A 22100-nucleotide genomic window follows, 5' to 3' on the forward strand; every position below is an offset into this window, starting at 1 on the left:
CACATTATTTTCCCTACTGCCAAGCTCTTTCTGCAATGTAGTCTGTCTCACAGTCCCTTAACCACATTATTTTCCCTACTGCCAAGCTCTTTCTGCAATGTAGTCTGTCTCACAGTCCCTTAACCACATTATTTTCCCTACTGCCAAGCTCTTTCTGCAATGTAGTCTGTCTCACAGTCACTTAACCACATTATTTTCCCTACTGCCTAGCTCTTTCTGCAATGTAGTCTGTCTCACAGTCACTTAACCACATTATTTTCCCTACTGCCTAGCTCTTTCTGCAATGTAGTCTGTCTCACAGTCCCTTAACCACATTATTTTCCCTACTGCCAAGCTCTTTCTGCAATGTAGTCTGTCTCACAGTCCCTTAACCACATTATTTTCCCCACTGCCAAGCTCTTTCTGCAATGTAGTCTGTCTCACAGTCCCTTAACCACATTATTTTCCCCACTGCCAAGCTCTTTCTGCAATGTAGTCTGTCTCACAGTCCCTTAACCACATTATTTTCCCTACTGCCAAGCTCTTTCTGCAATGTAGTCTGTCTCACAGTCCCTTAACCACATTATTTTCCCCACTGCCAAGCTCTTTCTGCAATGTAGTCTGTCTCACAGTCCCTTAACCACATTATTTTCCCTACTGCCAAGCTCTTTCTGCAATGTAGTCTGTCTCACAGTCCCTTAACCACATTATTTTCCCTACTGCCAAGCTCTTTCTGCAATGTAGTCTGTCTCACAGTCCCTTAACCACATTATTTTCCCTACTGCCAAGCTCTTTCTGCAATGTAGTCTGTCTCACAGTCACTTAACCACATTATTTTCCCTACTGCCAAGCTCTTTCTACAATGTAGTCTGTCTCACAGTCCCTTAATCACATTATTTTCCCTACTGCCAAGCTCTTTCTGCAATGTAGTCTGTCTCACAGTCACTTAACCACATTATTTTCCCTACTGCCAAGCTCTTTCTGCAATGTAGTCTGTCTCACAGTCCCTTAACCACATTATTTTCCCTACTGCCAAGCTCTTTCTGCAATGTAGTCTGTCTCACAGTCACTTAACCACATTATTTTCCCTACTGCCAAGCTCTTTCTGCAATGTAGTCTGTCTCACAGTCACTTAACCACATTATTTTCCCCACTGCCAAGCTCTTTCTGCAATGTAGTCTGTCTCACAGTCACTTAACCACATTATTTTCCCTACTGCCAAGCTCTTTCTGCAATGTAGTCTGTCTCACAGTCCCTTAACCACATTATTTTCCCCACTGCCAAGCTCTTTCTGCAATGTAGTCTGTCTCACAGTCCCTTAACCACATTATTTTCCCTACTGCCAAGCTCTTTCTGCAATGTAGTCTGTCTCACAGTCCCTTAACCACATTATTTTCCCTACTGCCAAGCTCTTTCTGCAATGTAGTCTGTCTCACAGTCCCTTAACCACATTATTTTCCCTACTGCCAAGCTCTTTCTACAATGTAGTCTGTCTCACAGTCCCTTAACCACATTATTTTCCCTACTGCCAAGCTCTTTCTGCAATGTAGTCTGTCTCACAGTCCCTTAACCACATTATTTTCCCTACTGCCAAGCTCTTTCTGCAATGTAGTCTGTCTCACAGTCCCTTAACCACATTATTTTCCCTACTGCCAAGCTCTTTCTGCAATGTAGTCTGTCTCACAGTCCCTTAACCACATTATTTTCCCTACTGCCAAGCTCTTTCTGCAATGTAGTCTGTCTCACAGTCCCTTAACCACATTATTTTCCCTACTGCCAAGCTCTTTCTGCAATGTAGTCTGTCTCACAGTCACTTAACCACATTATTTTCCCTACTGCCAAGCTCTTTCTACAATGTAGTCTGTCTCACAGTCCCTTAACCACATTATTTTCCCTACTGCCAAGCTCTTTCTGCAATGTAGTCTGTCTCACAGTCCCTTAACCACATTATTTTCCCTACTGCCAAGCTCTTTCTGCAATGTAGTCTGTCTCACAGTCACTTAACCACATTATTTTCCCTACTGCCAAGCTCTTTCTGCAATGTAGTCTGTCTCACAGTCACTTAACCACATTATTTTCCCTACTGCCAAGCTCTTTCTGCAATGTAGTCTGTCTCACAGTCCCTTAACCACATTATTTTCCCTACTGCCAAGCTCTTTCTACAATGTAGTCTGTCTCACAGTCCCTTAACCACATTATTTTCCCTACTGCCAAGCTCTTTCTGCAATGTAGTCTGTCTCACAGTCCCTTAACCACATTATTTTCCCTACTGCCAAGCTCTTTCTGCAATGTAGTCTGTCTCACAGTCCCTTAACCACATTATTTTCCCTACTGCCAAGCTCTTTCTGCAATGTAGTCTGTCTCACAGTCACTTAACCACATTATTTTCCCTACTGCCTAGCTCTTTCTGCAATGTAGTCTGTCTCACAGTCACTTAACCACATTATTTTCCCTACTGCCTAGCTCTTTCTGCAATGTAGTCTGTCTCACAGTCCCTTAACCACATTATTTTCCCTACTGCCAAGCTCTTTCTGCAATGTAGTCTGTCTCACAGTCCCTTAACCACATTATTTTCCCCACTGCCAAGCTCTTTCTGCAATGTAGTCTGTCTCACAGTCCCTTAACCACATTATTTTCCCCACTGCCAAGCTCTTTCTGCAATGTAGTCTGTCTCACAGTCCCTTAACCACATTATTTTCCCTACTGCCAAGCTCTTTCTGCAATGTAGTCTGTCTCACAGTCCCTTAACCACATTATTTTCCCTACTGCCAAGCTCTTTCTGCAATGTAGTCTGTCTCACAGTCCCTTAACCACATTATTTTCCCTACTGCCAAGCTCTTTCTGCAATGTAGTCTGTCTCACAGTCCCTTAACCACATTATTTTCCCTACTGCCAAGCTCTTTCTGCAATGTAGTCTGTCTCACAGTCACTTAACCACATTATTTTCCCTACTGCCAAGCTCTTTCTGCAATGTAGTCTGTCTCACAGTCACTTAACCACATTATTTTCCCTACTGCCAAGCTCTTTCTGCAATGTAGTCTGTCTCACAGTCACTTAACCACATTATTTTCCCTATTGCCAAGTTCTTTCTGCAATGTAGTCTGTCTCACAGTCACTTAACCACATTATTTTCCCTACTGCCAAGCTCTTTCTGCAATGTAGTCTGTCTCACAGTCACTTAACCACATTATTTTCCCTACTGCCAAGCTCTTTCTGCAATGTAGTCTGTCTCACAGTCACTTAACCACATTATTTTCCCTACTGCCAAGCTCTTTCTGCAATGTAGTCTGTCTCACAGTCACTTAACCACATTATTTTCCCTACTGCCAAGCTCTTTCTGCAATGTAGTCTGTCTCACAGTCACTTAACCACATTATTTTCCCTACTGCCAAGCTCTTTCTGCAATGTAGTCTGTCTCACAGTCACTTAACCACATTATTTTCCCTACTGCCAAGCTCTTTCTGCAATGTAGTCTGTCTCACAGTCCCTTAACCACATTATTTTCCCTACTGCCAAGCTCTTTCTGCAATGTAGTCTGTCTCACAGTCACTTAACCACATTATTTTCCCTACTGCCAAGCTCTTTCTGCAATGTAGTCTGTCTCACAGTCACTTAACCACATTATTTTCCCTACTGCCAAGCTCTTTCTGCAATGTAGTCTGTCTCACAGTCCCTTAACCACATTATTTTCCCTACTGCCAAGCTCTTTCTACAATGTAGTCTGTCTCACAGTCCCTTAACCACATTATTTTCCCTACTGCCAAGCTCTTTCTGCAATGTAGTCTGTCTCACAGTCCCTTAACCACATTATTTTCCCTACTGCCAAGCTCTTTCTGCAATGCAAAGCCCTAAAAGAAGCAATCCTAAATTTTCGTCAGGTTTTGAATCTCCGAATAAAACATGTACGTGACAGAAATGAGTGTTTTGCTACACTACTGTCCTCATTTTCAATGTAAACACCTACACCAAAGGTAAGTTAACAGGACATTAGTACCGTTTACAAGATTCAATTCTTATATTTTTAGACATAAAGAAAAGTATTCTTGAACACCAAACAGGAAAAATCTGCAAAAAAGTAATGCACAAAACATGATGATTCTTGTGAACAGGGGGAAACTGAAAACCTAGGAACTGAACCTTCAATAAGCAATCTTTATACAGCAGAGATATGCAACTCTACCCTGCTATCTGCAGCACAAGTATGTATTAGGCAAGAGGGTTTTGAGCAAATATGTTATCTACATGATCTACCATTAAGATTATTTATGACTAGTTTCTCTTCATGCATACTAGTTTCATCAGATAAACATCAAAATCATAAACATATCTGTTTTCCAGACCAGCAAGATAGCAATTCTATCATTCTAATCTAAACCTTCATCAAAATTGCTTTGAAGACAGGAATCAATACTATCAGTAGATAAGAAAACTTATAAATATTACAGGATATTTGAATGAAATTCAACTTTTCTAAAACTTAAATAGTGGTTATTCCTCATATTTGTTCACAAATATGAGTGGGCTGCCCAACAAATGGTAGAGATTTAATGTTTTGCCCCTTTGAAGAAATATCACATTATTTATCGAGATGAGCTAAAAACTTAACCGCAAAAAGCTAGAGTTGGAAACTGGAAACGAAATCCACTATCAATTATCAGACGATTTGTGGTGAATGAATATCAATTACAATCAAAATATATACACTTTTAATGTAATCACCAAGTTTATGGATTTTACCCAGTTTCTTCCTGATTAATGTGTTTAATAACTAAATAACTATAACTAAAACTGTCATGCAATGAGATGCACACATGCATGAATGACACTGGAATATACTTAAACAATAAAAGTGGTTAAAATTTGACAATGCACATAGCCTTACACTGTTGTGTCCATGTTCATTCATGTATCTGTCAAACTTAATAGTTAGTTTAGTTCATTAAAGTGTGTTATACTAAAACAACAAAATTCTGAAAATTATTTTTAATCCTTCTTTCAACTGATTTTTCATAATTTTTGATCATCGGAACACCAGTACCAATAGCAACCATCCAAGGTTACTCCTCCAAACTTCAAAAACTGCACCCCACAACATACCATCCCTAACACAACGTCAATAATCTTAGCACTGTGGTTCTGAGAATCTAAATCAGTTAGCACCTGTCATATCAAAAAATCATTTCGACCAACACAACCACACGACTAATTATCACTGGCCTCCCCAGCACTTAATCTGCCAAGCATGTCCATATCTCCAGCACCCCCACTATGGTATACGCGGTATATATCTCGCCTGGTGTGTACGAGCCCAGTCCGCCAGGCCATGTATACATGCTATAGTCCACATGGGGGCATCTGGATCAATATTCTCCGCCAGCAGGTGCCCCCCTGTGTCGTCCCACATACAGGGAGTCTTTGTGACGCTGTCACTACCCTTTTCTCTAGCACTAAGTTATGGCATCTCCCTTTGAGAACAGGTAGGGGAATCCTCTGGTCTTAATATGCTGTAGGGCTAAACAAGCTCCATGTGGGGTCCCCACCAAGATAATCAGCTAAATCATCCCGACCTAGCCCTGACCTCCTACATCATAATATTGCCATTGTATTTACTATGAAATAATCAACATCAATCGTTTTGAGTGTCTGATGGTGATAATTTGTCTGATTTGATATGACAATAAAATACCATTCATACTATTTAGGGGCATTACATTTATAATTGTTGTACAGCATGGATATTTTTTTCTGAGTTATATATGTCATATATATGTATATACTGAATGAAAAAGGTAGGGATTATGTGAATTTGGAAACATTTTATTTTTCAAGAAGATTGAGCAAATAATTTTAAAAAGATTTTTTGATTCAGTACATTGACAAAAATAAAAAATTCCACATTGCAAGAGTACCAGTTCCAGTAAAATCATCCAGACAGGCAAAATTCCTATCAGTGAGTGAGTGAGTGAGTGAGTGAGTGAGTGAGTGAGTGAGTGAGTGAGTTCCAGTAAAATTGTCCAGACAAAATTCTCATTTGTGAATGAGCGAGTTCCAGCAAAACCATCCAGGCAGACAAAATTTTCATTGGTGAGGAGTCAGTGAGTTCCAGTAAAATCATCCAGACAAAATTCTCACTGTTGAGTGAGTGAGTGAGGTTTAATGTCACTTTTAGCAACACTCCAGCAATATCACTGCACAGTACACTAGAATTGGGCTTCACATGTACTGAAGTAGGGAATCGAACATGTGTAAGGCTAGCACCCCACCCCCATTGGTATGAGTTGAGGAATATATTTAGACCTGTTCAGAAGCCATTATTTGATCCAAATGCTATAGCAACTTGAACTTTCCAAATACATGTCCATAAGTACACCTAAGAAGGATTTGTACAGCTCTTTACAAACAAAGCAACAGAAGCTTAAAAAGTTTTGTCACTACTGAATATAAAAGTACTCTCAAGATCAAACCTTTAAATACCTCCCACTTTAAGAAGAATATATTCTTAAAACAATCCCCAATTAATCAAAACTATTTTCTACCACACTGCCAAAGGCAGTTTTTGAAAAACAATCAGAAAATCACATCAGCTGCTTGTTAAAAAAAAACAAAAACAAAAAACTAGAATCAAGATTGTAATTCAATTTGAAGAATTTCAAAATATAAATTTCAGTCTTCTTTTTCTTGCTGAATTAAACAAAATAACCTGAAAATAGCCAAATATTACTTACTGAACATCTGAACCATTATTTAAATTGTCAGTGGCACCATTGACCTTGTCTAACAAAAGATATCACATTTGAATAGGAATATCATACATTAATTCCATATACATCTTAACATAATGATAAAATAATGCTATGACATGACAACTAGCTATATATGACTGTTGTCAGGAAGCTCCTCTAAGGTGGTGCTGTATACAACACATGGCCAAATCATCCCATGCTTCGTCAGTCTTACATTCCTTCATGCAGGTTCTTTCTTCTGGCTGCGACACAGGTAGACAGGCATCCATAGTGAAATCCCCTCCCACGGATCAGGTGAGAATAACATACGTCTATACAATATTGTGATTATCGGGACCAAACTGACCTCCCACATGGGAGATTTCTTGTCACTGACCACAAGATGCAAGCAAGCATGAATACAGAGAGACCCCCACGAGGACTAAGTACCCTACTATGATTCTAAGAGCATATGCGCTCCACAGAGAGGTCACAACATTTTTCACAACCAACAAAAACAAAAATCAGAAGAAAAAAAAGGAAAAAAATATGGGGGATTTATTCTGTATTATAATCAAGTAAAATGAGAAAAAGAAATAAAAGATGAAATTTTATCACTGTTCATAAGAAATGAGGAATATTATCTCACCAAACCTTTGAAACATTTAAAAATCCATAATACTGTTCTACATGGTAATATTAAAACTGTTTTTCACTCATTAGGCCTGACCAATGTTATTTCTTGTTTTACGGATCCACCGGTCTTCTTTTTTCAAGAATAAAAAAATCAAAAATTAATTTTCCCCACTAAAATCCTATTGTTATGACATAAGTGAAATACTCTTGGTGTCCATATAAAACCAGAACCCATTCAAATTATTTTTAGTTGATATATACAAACCAAAAGAGACAACATGGAAACTCAAATGGGTTTCTGCTTTGACTTAATGATTTTTCGTTGCTTTTTTTTTTCCCATCCTGCCATTAGGGTTTCTAGGAACAAAACTTGTGTAAAACAAGAATTAAAATCAGACTGACCTTAGTAAAAAACATATTAATACATATTTTTCAACAACCTACATTGATGTGTAACTTAAATCATTGCTAACCAACTAAAAGAAGTCTCACTGAAATCATTATTGACTTTAACTACCAAACAGTAAAGGCCATTTTTGTTCTTGTCAGTATTCTAGACACAGAGAAAGGGATATTTACTAATTGAGAGTAATCATGTAAACATGTTTCTATTTGGTGTGTAAAGACACCTCAACAAAGTTTTTAATTCTGAAAGCCACGATGGACTATTCATACCACAACAGCACTCTAACAGGAGAATTGAGTACTTGAAGCAATAGTTTACCAGAAATAGATGCTTAAGTTCTTCAAAGCAGTCAGCTGACACATGAAACTTCCTAAGGAACTGTAATTTCAAACACAAATTCCCTACTTAAGAATGAAAACAAATATATATAAAAAAACAATCATAATAAGAACTAAACTGTGGCATAAACTAAATTAGGATTCATAAAAACAGAAAATGACCCCCTGCTCCTTATATATTATAGAATATCATGACTTCATTTTCACAATGAGTGTGTGAGTGTGTGAGTGAGTGAGTGAGTGAGTGAGTGAGTGAGTGAGTGAGTGAGTGAGTGAGTGAGTGAGTGAGTGAGTGAGTGGTTTTTACAGTGCTTTTAGCAATGTTCGCAACTGAAGACACTAGAAATGAACTTCACACATTGTACATGTGGGGAATTAACCCGTGTCTTCCACATGACGAGTGAACGCCTTAACCAATGGGCTACCCCACTGCCCCCTTATATTAACAGGCTTATGAAAAGAGTGTTAGGTTTGTCAGAACAAAACAAAACGTAACTGTGTATGTAAATATGTAACTCTGTAGAACAACCTCGATGGGTAGGCCAGTTTTGTTGGTCAACATGTCTACCACTTAAGTGAAGCTGACCAGCAAGGGTACGTGCAGACAAACCTTAAACATAACTAGCGCCAACCAGGATTTGAACCAAAGTATTTTAGTGCACTAGAGGGACAAAGTTTGTGCTGCAGATTCAGCAACTTGGACGACTGGTCGTTTTGTCTCATTCCATTTACATAATGAACAGGCAATGTTACAAAGTGTATCATTATACATTATTAGACATTAAACTTTGCATTGTTTCTATGTAATCACCATATACCAACTTTTTAGCATGTCACCACTGTTAGAAGCACCTGGATGTAGAAGGAATAATATCACTAGCATAAAAGGCATGACACACTCATGCTAACATGGATCTATTCTGTTGGCCTATGCAAACCTGATTTCCTTCAACAGATGGCGTACTTCGGTCATTAACACTGGCCTTAAAAAGTTTAATGTCACCCCTAAAATTTACATTCAACATATGATAGACTGCTAACATCAAATTCAAACAATGGCAGCTGATTGACCATAATCAAAGTTAACTCAAACCAGTTAATGACAAACAAGACTTGGTCAGGCCACATCAAATATCACCCCCTACATCTGCAAATTGGGGAAACGTGATCCTCTCTATCCCGCTACCCCACCATAATAACATACTATCAATAACAGTAGAACTGAAGTTCGCGATACCCCTGCACATGTACAAAAGAACTATTGTCTATCGGGCGATTACATCCCTAGATAAAACCCAACATGTCTGACTAGTTAGCAGAGCTGACAATCATCCATCTAGATGGACAAATTTTATCCACCTAAATTTACCTGGGATCTTTTTTTTCATTGATTGGCATTGCACTGGTACTTTTTTGTTTGACCATTAGGTCATTATTCAACACACCTCCGCACCTTTGACCCCTCCCTTTCATTGTCAATCTGCTTTTCTATCACGCTTCATTAATTTGTCTCCCTCCACATCCCTCAGGCTACTGAATGGCTTTAGGGCCATGTACTTAATCTAGTAAGACAGCATGGCTGTATTCTCCCTAGGGAATTGAGAATTACACAGTGGGACTGAAACATACAGAAAGCAAGTGTTTGGTTTGAGTAAGTCACCATGCAAACACACACGAAAGCACCCCTGATCACTCCCCCAGCCTACCCCCAACCACCACCACCACCATTAATTCACACACTTAAGCCCCATTATTCACTCCACCCCTACTACCACTGAAACACACACACTTAAGTACCCCTGATCTCTCCCCCCGCCTACCCCCAACCACCACCACAATTAATTCACAACCACTGAAACACACACACTTAAGTAAACCTGATCACTCCACCCCTACTACCACTTAAACATACACATCTAAGCACCCCTAATCACTCCATCCCTACTACCACTGAAACACACACACATTTAAGCACCCCTGATCACTCAACAGCCCACTATTAAAACACACACTTAAGCACCCCTGATCACTCAACCCCTGTTACCATTACAATACACACATAAGCACCCCTGATCACTCCACACTCCACCCTTGAAACACACTTCAGCACCCCTGATCGCTCCCACTACCTATTATCAACCATACTCAAGTACCTGTGATCAACCCCCCCCCACACACAATCTTTTTCACCATCAAACACACTCCTTCACCCATCACCCCCACACAGAAACACACACAACACACCACCCCCACCACATCCTGACCACACCTCATTTCCATTAGCAAACACACTCAAGCACCCTGATCACTTTGTTTCTTTATAAACACACATACACTCAAGGACCCCTGATTCTTCCCTCACAAAACCCACCCCACCCCTCCCCACTTCCATTCAAGCATCCGTAATCACTCCCCCATCTCATCTTCAAGGCACTAACGATCTCAGTACTAGCCCCCCTGTTCTGACCTTATCTACATCACAGATTACCTCAATGCACGACTGATCACACAAGTTCTTTCCCAGCTTTGTATCATATGGACTACCACACACAGAACAGATATCTGTGTTCAGAATTTGACACCTCCCCAACACAAACATCACAAGATATACATTGTCGTACTGTAACAAAACCCATAGTCCTACCCCACTGCTACAGAAAGTTCATTTCTTTAACCATACTCACATCAAGCCAAACTTACCTACCCTCAATGCAATAAATTTACCTTCAAAAGCTTTACCGTCGTGATATTGCTGGAATATTGCTAAAAGCGGCGTAAAACTAAACTCACTCACTCACTCAAAAGCTTTAATTATTATTTTCTTATTCAGAATAGCTATAACCAAGGCAGTGTAAGCCCCTTGCTGCTAAACAAAGATCTGCATTCTTCATCCTTTCAACTCTCTCTAGATGGACCTTGTCTTATTCTTAAAATGAAAGTATTTGAAATGAACCTTCCTTGGCACTCAGCCCCTGTGCCGCTCAGCACTTGTCACCTCCCTGTCCAAAGTGCTCACAGATACCGCATACACTTCTAACATATGCCTACACACACAGATACACACGAAGGCAACATCGATTCACCCAGCCCTCAATTCGATTTTTGATACAGGACCCTTGATTCAATCATTTTCAATTGATCCTTCATATGAGTAAAAATGTCAGATTTCATTAAATCCCAGTCTGCTTTTTTAGCATGAAATCCAATGTGAACGTGGAGATGTCTACTAAAATACTGTTGGAAATAAGAGAAAAAAAATGTTTTTAGGTCGTTACTCTGTAGTCCTAAAATCTAAACAACTGCAAATAGGATATGTCGAAATTACTCACTATAGCCTAACTGGACAGTCAGTGGGATGCGTAAGAAGTTATCCGGAAGAACATGTTTACTCGTAAAATCAGGGAAAACTTAGAAAAAGGTGACTAGCTGCTGAAAATGATAGATCAAACTATAGATGACAATTTGGTCGCTCAGCCAGGTATGATGACGGACACCTGGCATGAAATGCATGGGCTGCCTACTGGCCCATTGTCCATCTCAAAGATATTCTTTGCTTCTCCAAATATGTTGAATATATCTCATCTATTGATTAACATATTACATGTCTTTATTTCACAGACTTTATGTCGAGATATGTAAAAGAGTATGATACCTAATACCCACAGAAAAGCATCATATTAAATGTCTCCATATATACTGGTAGCATGACCACCTGAAGATCACAGGAGTGGATGTTATATTGTGATATATCATGTACTTCCACAGTTTAATTTCCTTAAGGGACTTATCATGTATTAGCTGATATCTCTATCCCTGAGCCATCTGCTACACCCATCTTGATTTTGCTTTTGAGATGACAAAGCCATGATCTGTTCCAAATAAGTCACATTGGACTTTACAAAACTCTGCATTGCTCATTTCTGCACTAATCTCTCCTCAATAAAGTCCTTTTATTAGGTGTCGTATCTCCCTAAAACTGGAACTGCTCTTCAGACGAACTCAGTTTAACAGTTATTTTACACTTTCATACATCAGATACACAAATTGCAGAGAAATGTGAAAGAACAGTTTTTTCCTATTTCTGACAGTAATTTAACACCAATTCATACAGGATAAGCTAGGCATTAACCAATCACTTTTCATCACTCAAAAGTGTTAGTTGGAGTCAAAATTACATTCTGGCTGTGAGGACATAATTTAAACTAGTATTCAAATATTGAATTGCAATATTGATAACAGATATTGAAAATGGAAACTAAGGTGTCAGATAGGATTTTCAATGAATAAAAACCAAATCATTGCAGCACCTAACATAGACACACACCGAGGCAAAAAAACATACAAGCACTGTCATGCTTCTGGAGTCATCTAGCAAGTCTAGAATACCCTGAAGCACTGTCATCAGTACAGTTGAGGTAACATAAATATCTCTCTCATGCCAGGGGTACCCTCAAATCTGGAATCATCAAGCAAGTCTAGAATACCATGAAGCACTGTTGTCAGTACAGTCAAGGTAACATAAATATCTCTCTCATGCCGGGGGTACCCTCAAATCTGGAATCATCTAGCAAGTCTAGAATACCCTGAAGCACTGTCATCAGTACAGTTGAGGTAACATAAATATCTCTCTCATGCCGGGGTACCCTCAAATCTGGAATCAAGCAAGTCTAGAATACCATGAAGCACTGTTGTCAGTACAGTTGAGGTAACATAAATATCTCTCTCATGCCGGGGTACCCTCAAATCTGGAATCAAGCAAGTCTAGAATACCATGAAGCACTGTTGTCAGTACAGTCAAGGTAACACAAATATCTGTCTCATGCAAGAGGTACCCTCAAATCTGGAATCATCAAGCAAGTCTAGAATACTACAACTCTGTCAGTCACAAGTTGTTCTGGAATCCTTTAAGTTAGTATTTGGGGTAGATATATATATTTTTCAAGAAAATAACTTCACTTCTAGACTACACAGTCTAGCAGTCGCCTATCATTACCTTCCCACCCCCTACCACCCCCTTACCACCTCACTGGCTTACCCACTAGGGGGTACAGCCTGAGACTAAATTACATCCCTCGACTGATCAACACTGCCTATCAGTATTTACCACCACCCACCTTGGATCTCTCCACATGTGGTGGAGGTAAACCTGTCTGTCAGTGAGGGCTCTCCTGCAACCAAATGGACCACAACAAAGTCTTTTTCATACACTTCACATGCACCCAAGACCTGTAGAAACCCTGGGGGCAGATAAATTCAACCTGATTCGACCCTGTGAAAAAATGTTCAAGAGCTGTCTTAGCAGTTTAAACAGTACCTCTAATCTCCTGCCATAAACTTTCCTTGCATTATCAAGCCACTGTCAACACTGAATCTGATAAATCCTTAGCAGCATTTCATTTTTCATGGCTATCTTTAGCGCTCAATATTTCAAATGAATGAAAGGAAGAGGAGAGAACATTCCTTGATGATGTGACTCATATATGTGGGGGTTTTAAATTGGCGAAAGTGGGAAAATATAAACACAAATAGACTGTTTTAACTGAGTAATTCATGGGAACGAGAGTCATGACATGCTGTGCCAACCATAACCTTGTCAGTTGCTGTGAATAGGCATGGTTGTTAAACCTCTGCATAATTCTTGCAAATAAACCCCACAGTGAGAATCAGTGAGTGAATTTAGTTTAACACCGTACTGAGCAATATTCCAGCTATATTGCATTGGTCTGTAAATAATCAAGTCAGGACCAGACAATCAAAAGATCACCAGCATGAGCAAATGGGAACCGATGACGTGTCTACCAAGTCAGAGAGCCTGACCACCCAATCTCATTAGTGGCCTCATGTACAGTCGCCTTTTATGGCAAGCATGGATTGCTAAAGGTCTATACTACCCCGGGACTTTCACAGGTCCCCACAGTGAAAAAGAACCTTGGGATACTGTAGACCTAACCTACACTTGAACACATACCTACAAAAACACACGTACACAAGAAACAAACTTCATTACATTTTCCACAAAAAAACTGAGTAAATGTAAATGGTGTTCACAATAAGGTTGCCATGGCATCCATATTAAAAATAGGATTGACAGGTTTCTGTGAATCAAGTGGACTTTCAGTCTCATAAGATCTTTGAACCTGCATTAAGATCATTAAGACGCCTCAATCGCAGGTTGTGTCACGTGATCTTATGAATAAGCCAATCTGAACCTAGGTTTCTAAACTAAAGTATCTGATTTCCACATATCGAAAACAAAAATATACTGATATGCCAACTTAAGTGAGTGATGTTTATGCCACTTTTAGCAATAATTCAACACTGTCATGGTGAGGGACACCAGAAATGGGCTCCATACATTGTACCCCTGTGGGAATCAAATCTGTGTCTTCGGTGTGACAAGTGAATGCTAAATCAGCCTAATGTAACCACGAGGATACTCCACCATGCCTAAAACTTGGAACTAACACCAACAAAAGGTTGAATTTTCTTACTTTTTAGTGACTGGAACACTTACTGTCTATTTTGTTATCAATATATATAGTAACTGTTTCTCCAGACCACATGCAGTAAAAATACTTCACCAAACAGAAATAAAACGATGACTCCAACATGTATTCTCTTTCAATGAAATTGCCATTGAAACACATCATCCTGCTGGCCAAAAAATATATTCATATTTCAAGTATAAAACAGACTGAACCGTCCATTGATTGTTTTGTTCATATCTTCAAGGATGCGTACAACGCAAAAAGAATTATTGCATGTAAAACAATGTCTTGCCAAAATTTCATTCGAAATGGAAATCCTTGAACAATGTATTATAACGTAAATACACACTTGTCATGTCCATTTTATGAGCACTTCTCTTTATATGCTTTACACTGAATGCTATTATGTCAAAATGTGAATTTCTGTACACCTGCTAAAGTGAAATTAATAAAAAGAATTTGAAAATAAAAATTGCCATTGAAATTAACATGGAACATAAAGACCAACAGAGACTTTAGGTTTACAAAAAAGGCTTGTTGGGAAGGTTTTCGGTTCCTGATACTATAAAAAATAGAACCTTTTTCTAACTAAAATCAATAAGCTGTATCTCAAGAATATTATCGCTACAGCCATAATTTTATATAATAACATCACATGGTTCATTTGATGAACATAAATCAAACAAAATCTAGATATTTGTTACTAATACAGACAAATTCCCATCTCCACATTTTGTCATCAATCATGTATCAATATTCACTATCCTTGTTTGGGGCTGCAAAACAAGCAGATAGCTCTGATCATGTATAATGTATCTAGTGCTTAGCTATGGAGTGCTGCTGCTGTAGCTGGGAGATGTGAAAAGACCAGGCCCCCCACATAGCAGCACATGACCCCCCACAGAGCTTAGGAAGGCCCAAGGGCTTATCTACTGGAGAATCAACTCTCATTATTAATTGACATACTGTTTCCCTGAAAACTAATTTGGTTAAGTTCATGGTTATTTGTTTTGGATGTATACATGCAAGATTGTGGTGGATCAGTGTCATGCATGGACTACAATGAGGGAATTTATGGCCTCCATGCAGAACTATCTCCATATCACTGGTTAACCTTTCATATTCGTATACTAAATATATTTCGGATTGAATGACATTTAAGTATGTTACATATATTTGCCAGGTGTGTACCAGTTGGTTGCTGTTCAACTTCAATGCCTCATTCAGCAATATTCCAGCTATATGGTGGCAGTGTGTAAACAATTGTGTCTGGACCAGACAATCCAGTGATCAACATCATAAGCATCTATCTACAAATTTGGGATGTGAAATCAAACAAATCAATGAGTCTGGGAGCACTGAAATCAAGTAATGGAATGAATTTGAAAATGTTGCTTACATTAAAGTGAGTGAGTGAGTAAGCGAGTGAGTGAGTGAGTGAGTGAGAGAGGGAGGGAGGGAGCGAGCATGGTTTCACCCTGGTTTTAGCAATCCCAGCAGTATCACAGTGGAGGACACCAGAAATGAGCTTTACGCATTGTTTCCATGCGGGGCATTGAACACGGATCTTCAGCATAATGAGCCAAAACTTTAACCACTAGACTACCCCATATCCCCATTAAAGTATTGAATACACTTGGACTTACTGGAAACATGTAAAAAATATATAGTGAAATAAACAGTAATCTATCAGGATATTTTGTTGGATATTTTATCAAAATGAGTAAAATGTCATTATTGTAACTCCAGACCAGTCTTATATCGTCTTCTACAGATTTCTGTCCTTAGAAAACCTGATGGCAGGGGGGAAACAAGTTCTTAAAAATCATCAGTAAAAGCGAAAACCCACAGGAGTTTCCATGCTTCCTCTTTCGCTTTGTTAATATCAACTATAGACAGGTTGAGTGACTTTAGGTTTCACATTGATTTCATCATATTAACATTACGGTTTATTTATTGAGCTGGAAAAATGTATTTTCATGTACTTTTCTTATTTTTAATAAAATCCGACCAGCAGATCCGTAAAACAAGAAAAAAAATTCGTCTGGCCTAAGCTTATCATGCTTATAGTATAAAAATACTTCATAAAATATTTGTGATCCAAGACCATTCTTGTTCAGTATGCATCTACTGTAGAAAATTTGTCTTGACCACGCATGTATCACAATATATTGTTCTTCATATAAAATAAACACATTCATTCAAACAATATGCAAAAGCCATACTGAATGGTCACTCTGCATGTACAATCAAGTCTTGCTTATCCATACACTTGCACTGCCTCATATGGTCAGATAAACAAATTCCTGGTTATCTGAATCGACAGTTACCCATTTTACAAAAATTTTACAAAAGAGAAAAAAAATATTCTGAATAATGACTAAGAATAAGAAAACATTTTGAGAAGTCAAGCTCTACTTTTTATCCTCTTAGGCTATTTGGTTAATGAAAGGAAGACAAATTTTTGTGATAACTTCACTGGACAAAATGAATTAAAATTGAAGTTGTGTTGCCTGCTCTGTTTGACATTGTTTTTAAGCAAGGATCAAGATTACTGTGTGCATTTCCTCGGAAACTACGCCGGAAATAACAATAAGCTGTGCATACTTTTTCTCCCTATCAGCTGGGGTGATTCAGTTAGAAACTATCTGTTAACGTGGTTAGTGCAATTTCATGGCATTTTCATCCAAACATCAGAATAATTTGTATCTGAAACCATTACATGCTAGACATATTTCATCTGATAATGACCATATGTGAAACACTTTGGAGCTAACGATTATTACTGCTGGATATATTTTACTCAAGGAACAATTATATCGGTCACCACAAAATTTCTTCTTGTTCTACTTCTGGGACCCGTGAAGGTCCCTGGGTAGAATAGGCCTTCAGCAAACTATGCTTGTCATAAAAGGCGACTACGATTGTAGTAAGATGTGACTAACAGGATTGGCTGGTCAGACTTGCTGACTTGGTTGACAGATGTCATCGGTTCCCAACTGAGTACATCCATGCTCGTGTTGTTGATCATTGGATTGTCTGGTCCAGACCTCAATTATTTACAGATCGATGCAATACAGCTGGAATATTGCTGAGTGTGACGTAAAGCGAAACACGCTCACTCACTCATTCAGAATTTTTAGACTTACTGATGGATCTTCTAGTGCCAGAGACTATCAATGCCAATTTCAAAACATCTGACATGCAGGTAGGAAAACAGTTTGTGAAACACTTCACTGGTTTGTCTAATACAACTGCACATCATATCAACGAGCTTCAGTTATTTTCTGCAGACATGCTGCAGTTTCACGCCTCCAAGTGAAAATAGTTGTTATTTATAAGTATGTACTTTGGCATCAAACACATCCTCCTAACCTGACCACCCCAAATCTATAAGCACTTTTACTTGAGCATTTCTGTCACTAGTGTCAGTAGTCATCCTTGCCTAAACCCTTAAGGAGAAAGTTCCCTCTTTGAATCTGATAAGAAAGCATTCAGTGCATGTCTGTCTTATATAGTTCTTTTCATAGATAAATATAAAAGACATTCTTAACCCATCCAATTAATATTTTTTTCATTCACCAGTATGAAACACATTTTGTTCAAACAGAAGAGGAAACAGTCTTCACAAAATAAATGCATTTAACATTTAACATTTTTCCAGAATTTAAGTCAAACAAAAGGGATAGCACTTTCATTTCAGTTTGATATTGACAATATACCACCTCAAATGTTCATAATTCTCCAAAGAATACTGTACAACAAAAACATGGACAGTCAATATATACATAACAATGATACATATATAGAAAAAGTTGAATCGAACTGGAGCACATTTCTCTTTAGAATACTTTCAGTATTTTCTATTTTCCAAGTGTTGCACCTTGCCATTTTGTATTTCTTCTATGAACATCCCGTGAAGTAGAATTTTATTACCAGCTGATTACAGTATAAATTCCTTAATATTGTGCCAGTGTTGTTATAAGGGATTAATTAAGTCACTGGGTGCTGTAACATTCTGAACTATGTTGTAAAATCTGATTTGAATTTACTGAGCTCACATCACTGAGACTTACACTTTTACGTTTTTTTCAGTTACAATAATGACAACATTATGCAGCAATGCAAGCATGAGAAAACAGATGTACTTTACAAACATTATATATATCTTCAAACAACCAACATATGTAATTTCTGTAGCACATATAGTTTGGGTTTTGTATTTTCCTATTTTCGGCTATATTCCTTCTATATGATAATAGCCTCAAAATAATCAAATCTGGTCCCTAAAATCCAGTAACTACTGGTATTATGAGAATGATCCACACCATTAATGACTAACAACAACCTAGTATTAGTAACCAAGTTGTCACACCTGACCAACATCTTTGACAACAAGCATCAATTGTTAGAGGCAATTCTAATGTGGATTTTGCTGATAATGCTGATAGTTCCCTATATCTTGATACTTCAAGACATTGTAAACATATCCAATGGTACAGTGATGTCATTAATTAATAAAAGGCATGTTATAGGCATAGATAGAAAACTGGAAAAATACCAAGCAATACTGCTTTTTCTTGTTGGCGTATAAGAGCTAAGGTAAGGGTAATTTCCTGAACAGGCTAAGGATAATTTTCTCTTTCATGACACTGATGCCTGAAGAGCTTCATGAATTGTGTATCCTGATCTCACAGTTGAAATATGTATCACATAGCCCAAATATACACTACAAATTAATAAATCACAACTTCATTTTGCCATGGTAATTGACAAACACAAAAAGTGTAATTTTCTGAATAAAATTAATATTTAATATTTATGCTAACTCCTGCATATTTTGCTTGTCTCCTCCCTCTATCCTAGTGAAGAAGCATAATGAGTCAGAATAAGGACTCACACAACATTCTTAATATATATAATTAAAAGAAGATAAAAAAAATCCTTATTTTGTATATCTCTCAGTTCATACCAATAAGGTGTTCTTCAACTTTTTGGAGTAGTACAAATATATGGATTAAACTTTTAGTTACAGGAAATCATTTATCACTCATCAAAATATAGAATTAATTAAGAGTAAAAAATACACGATGGAATCCAATTATTCTCTATCAGACTCAAGGAAGCTCATAATTAAGAGTCACAATAGAGCTGAAATAATGCTAAGGTTAACTTTTTTAACACACAATTTTGAACATATATATTATCTAACCTCTTCTTCATACAGAGCATAACATTATTCAGAATGAACTAGCAGGAATCTGAAAAACATTGTCTGGATTAGCAAGATAAACTACCCCAGGAACCTGTCCGCCTTATATTAGATACAGTAGCATCAGAATAGTAGATATTAGTACTTGTAAATCCTGACCACCATAATGTCACTGTAAATGAAATAATCCATACAAACGTCGTGTAGTGGTTGATCTATCCAACATCTAACTAAAATATGAATAACAAATGTTTGCATTTGTGAATTTCATCAGAACAGTGAAGATCTTCAGTGTACATACAGAATAGGCACATCCTAAATTCGAAAATGATCTGATCATTACCATTGCACAGTATGGTTACATGTGAATTGATTAAACAGTTTGAATGTATCTGCATAAGTTCAGCTTATTTCAGTCAACACTAAACTCATCTGTATCATTCAATGGATGATATCTATTATACTCTTAAAATGTACATAACCAAGGCATTTACAACATGCTGTTAATCTCATAGAATAAGGGTATAAAACGTGGTTAAACTGCTGTACAATTTCATAAATCGAACATACATCATGAGGCTGTACTTGAGCATGTGTTTATGTTTGGTATATTTATCAGAAGGAAATCTTGAGAGAAGTTACGTACCACTAACAGGGAGAGAGTAAAGAATCAAGGCAACGCTGACAGATACTCCATCAGATGCTCGTTACTGACATGCGAAACTGACAAATGTTCGTTTTCATGATCAGTGACAAAGAGTCAGAATAATCTGTCCTGTTTGGATGCTGCTACTTGTGGATCTCAAATCAGAACACAGTGAATCATACGAGATGGCAAGACGTTGAAGCATTGTTTTGATGGAAGTCAAAAAAGGGCTTGTCAACATGAAATCTTGTTAAACTTACCAATATTTCACTAAAGCTGTGACCTGCAAAGGGTTCGGTTGAGTTGGGTAAAGTCTCCGACATGCTGAATAAATTGCTTCCAATCCCGGAGGAGTCAAAGCAACGCCGGGCGTGGACGAATAACTACCCGTGGACGAGTAGAAGTTCTCTCTCTCCTCCATTTTACTTTAGCTTCACTGTGGCATCTGGCTCTTCTGTCCTCTCCCTCCGGTAATTAAAGTGATCGAAATATGGTTGATTTCACACTGCCGCAATCCAAGGTGACAGTTTGTTTACATATAACCTTAGCCAATATATTGGCTGCAAAGTTGTGCCTTTATAAGTGTCTTGCACTTCTAGCAATACCGTGGCCAGCAACAAATACCACTCACCGGTAGGCGTGCCTGATTGGTGGAACAGCCAAAACATCTTCCGCTGTTGGACCACCCATATAGTCACGCTGTGACGTTGCTTTCAGGATTAGTTCATTATTCATTCTCTACGTGTAGGTTCAGTAAATCAAAGAAAGGAAATTTCCAAATGACCTTAAAATCCATTAATATAGATTAAAAATAATAATTTACAGTAATTTGACTGAAAAAATACATACTCAGAACAACTAGTTGTTTCTTGAGATCTTGTCCTAGGGCATATAAGAAGCGTGACATATTTCAGTAGATATGTACGTCTGCAAAGCTTCAGTTAGAAGAAAATGAAATTTCACATGAAATATATTGAAGATGAGCTGAAGTACAAAATTTGACAAATAACATATACAGGCATGTGGTGATCGTGTTCCGCTTGATTAACAACAAACACACAGATAACAATTAGCACATGTTAACCAACAACACACTTTGATTGTTTCCTTCGGACTAATTGGAAGCATATCACTGTGGCCAGTGATGTCGGCTGTGTTTACTTTGTTAACGAGATCAATCACTTGCTAAGTTTGCTTGTTAACCGTAGCGTAACTTGAACAGTAACATTATGGTTGCTTCTTGCAGGATCATAAAATTATCAATAGACAGGTATCACCATTTTCGGCTGTGATGTTTTTTTGGTTTGCTCGTTTGGGTTTTTTTCAGCATGTTAGAATATATATTGCACCATACACCGAGGTTATGCGTAATTTTATCTATTCTAATGCATAATAATATTTGCAAATTGTTACGAAAGCGTTTAGATTTTTAGAAACGACTGCATTAATTTTTAGTTTCAGATTGAAAGACAGATTACTTAATGTGTGCGTATATCATGTTCTGTTGCTTCTAGGCGATAAATTGATATTTTTATCCTAAATGTTCACAGAGGCAGTGAGGATTTGATCATGAAAGATTACAGACAGTGAGAGTGCTGGTACACACTTTTCATAAATCTCACTGGTGAATATGTTAGCTGATATTGTGTACATCACATACATGTGTGTGTTAT

At 37.9% G+C, this 22100-nt stretch overlaps 1 protein-coding gene across 1 annotated transcript in view; it reads right to left on the minus strand.

Moving 5' to 3' along the window:
* The window catches only part of LOC137265622 (suppressor of fused homolog), a 43921-nt gene extending 22922 nt beyond the window's left edge, over positions 1-20999 (minus strand). The window contains exon 1 of the mRNA XM_067801053.1: positions 20688-20999. Coding sequence (XP_067657154.1) covers positions 20688-20848 — 161 coding nt within the window. The 5' untranslated portion in view covers positions 20849-20999. The remainder of the gene's footprint in view (positions 1-20687) is intronic.
* Between the last annotated feature and the right edge of the window lie 1101 nt (positions 21000-22100).

This window comes from Haliotis asinina, chromosome 15 (genome assembly GCF_037392515.1).
Source record: "Haliotis asinina isolate JCU_RB_2024 chromosome 15, JCU_Hal_asi_v2, whole genome shotgun sequence".
NCBI classification, from domain to species: domain Eukaryota; kingdom Metazoa; phylum Mollusca; class Gastropoda; order Lepetellida; family Haliotidae; genus Haliotis; species Haliotis asinina.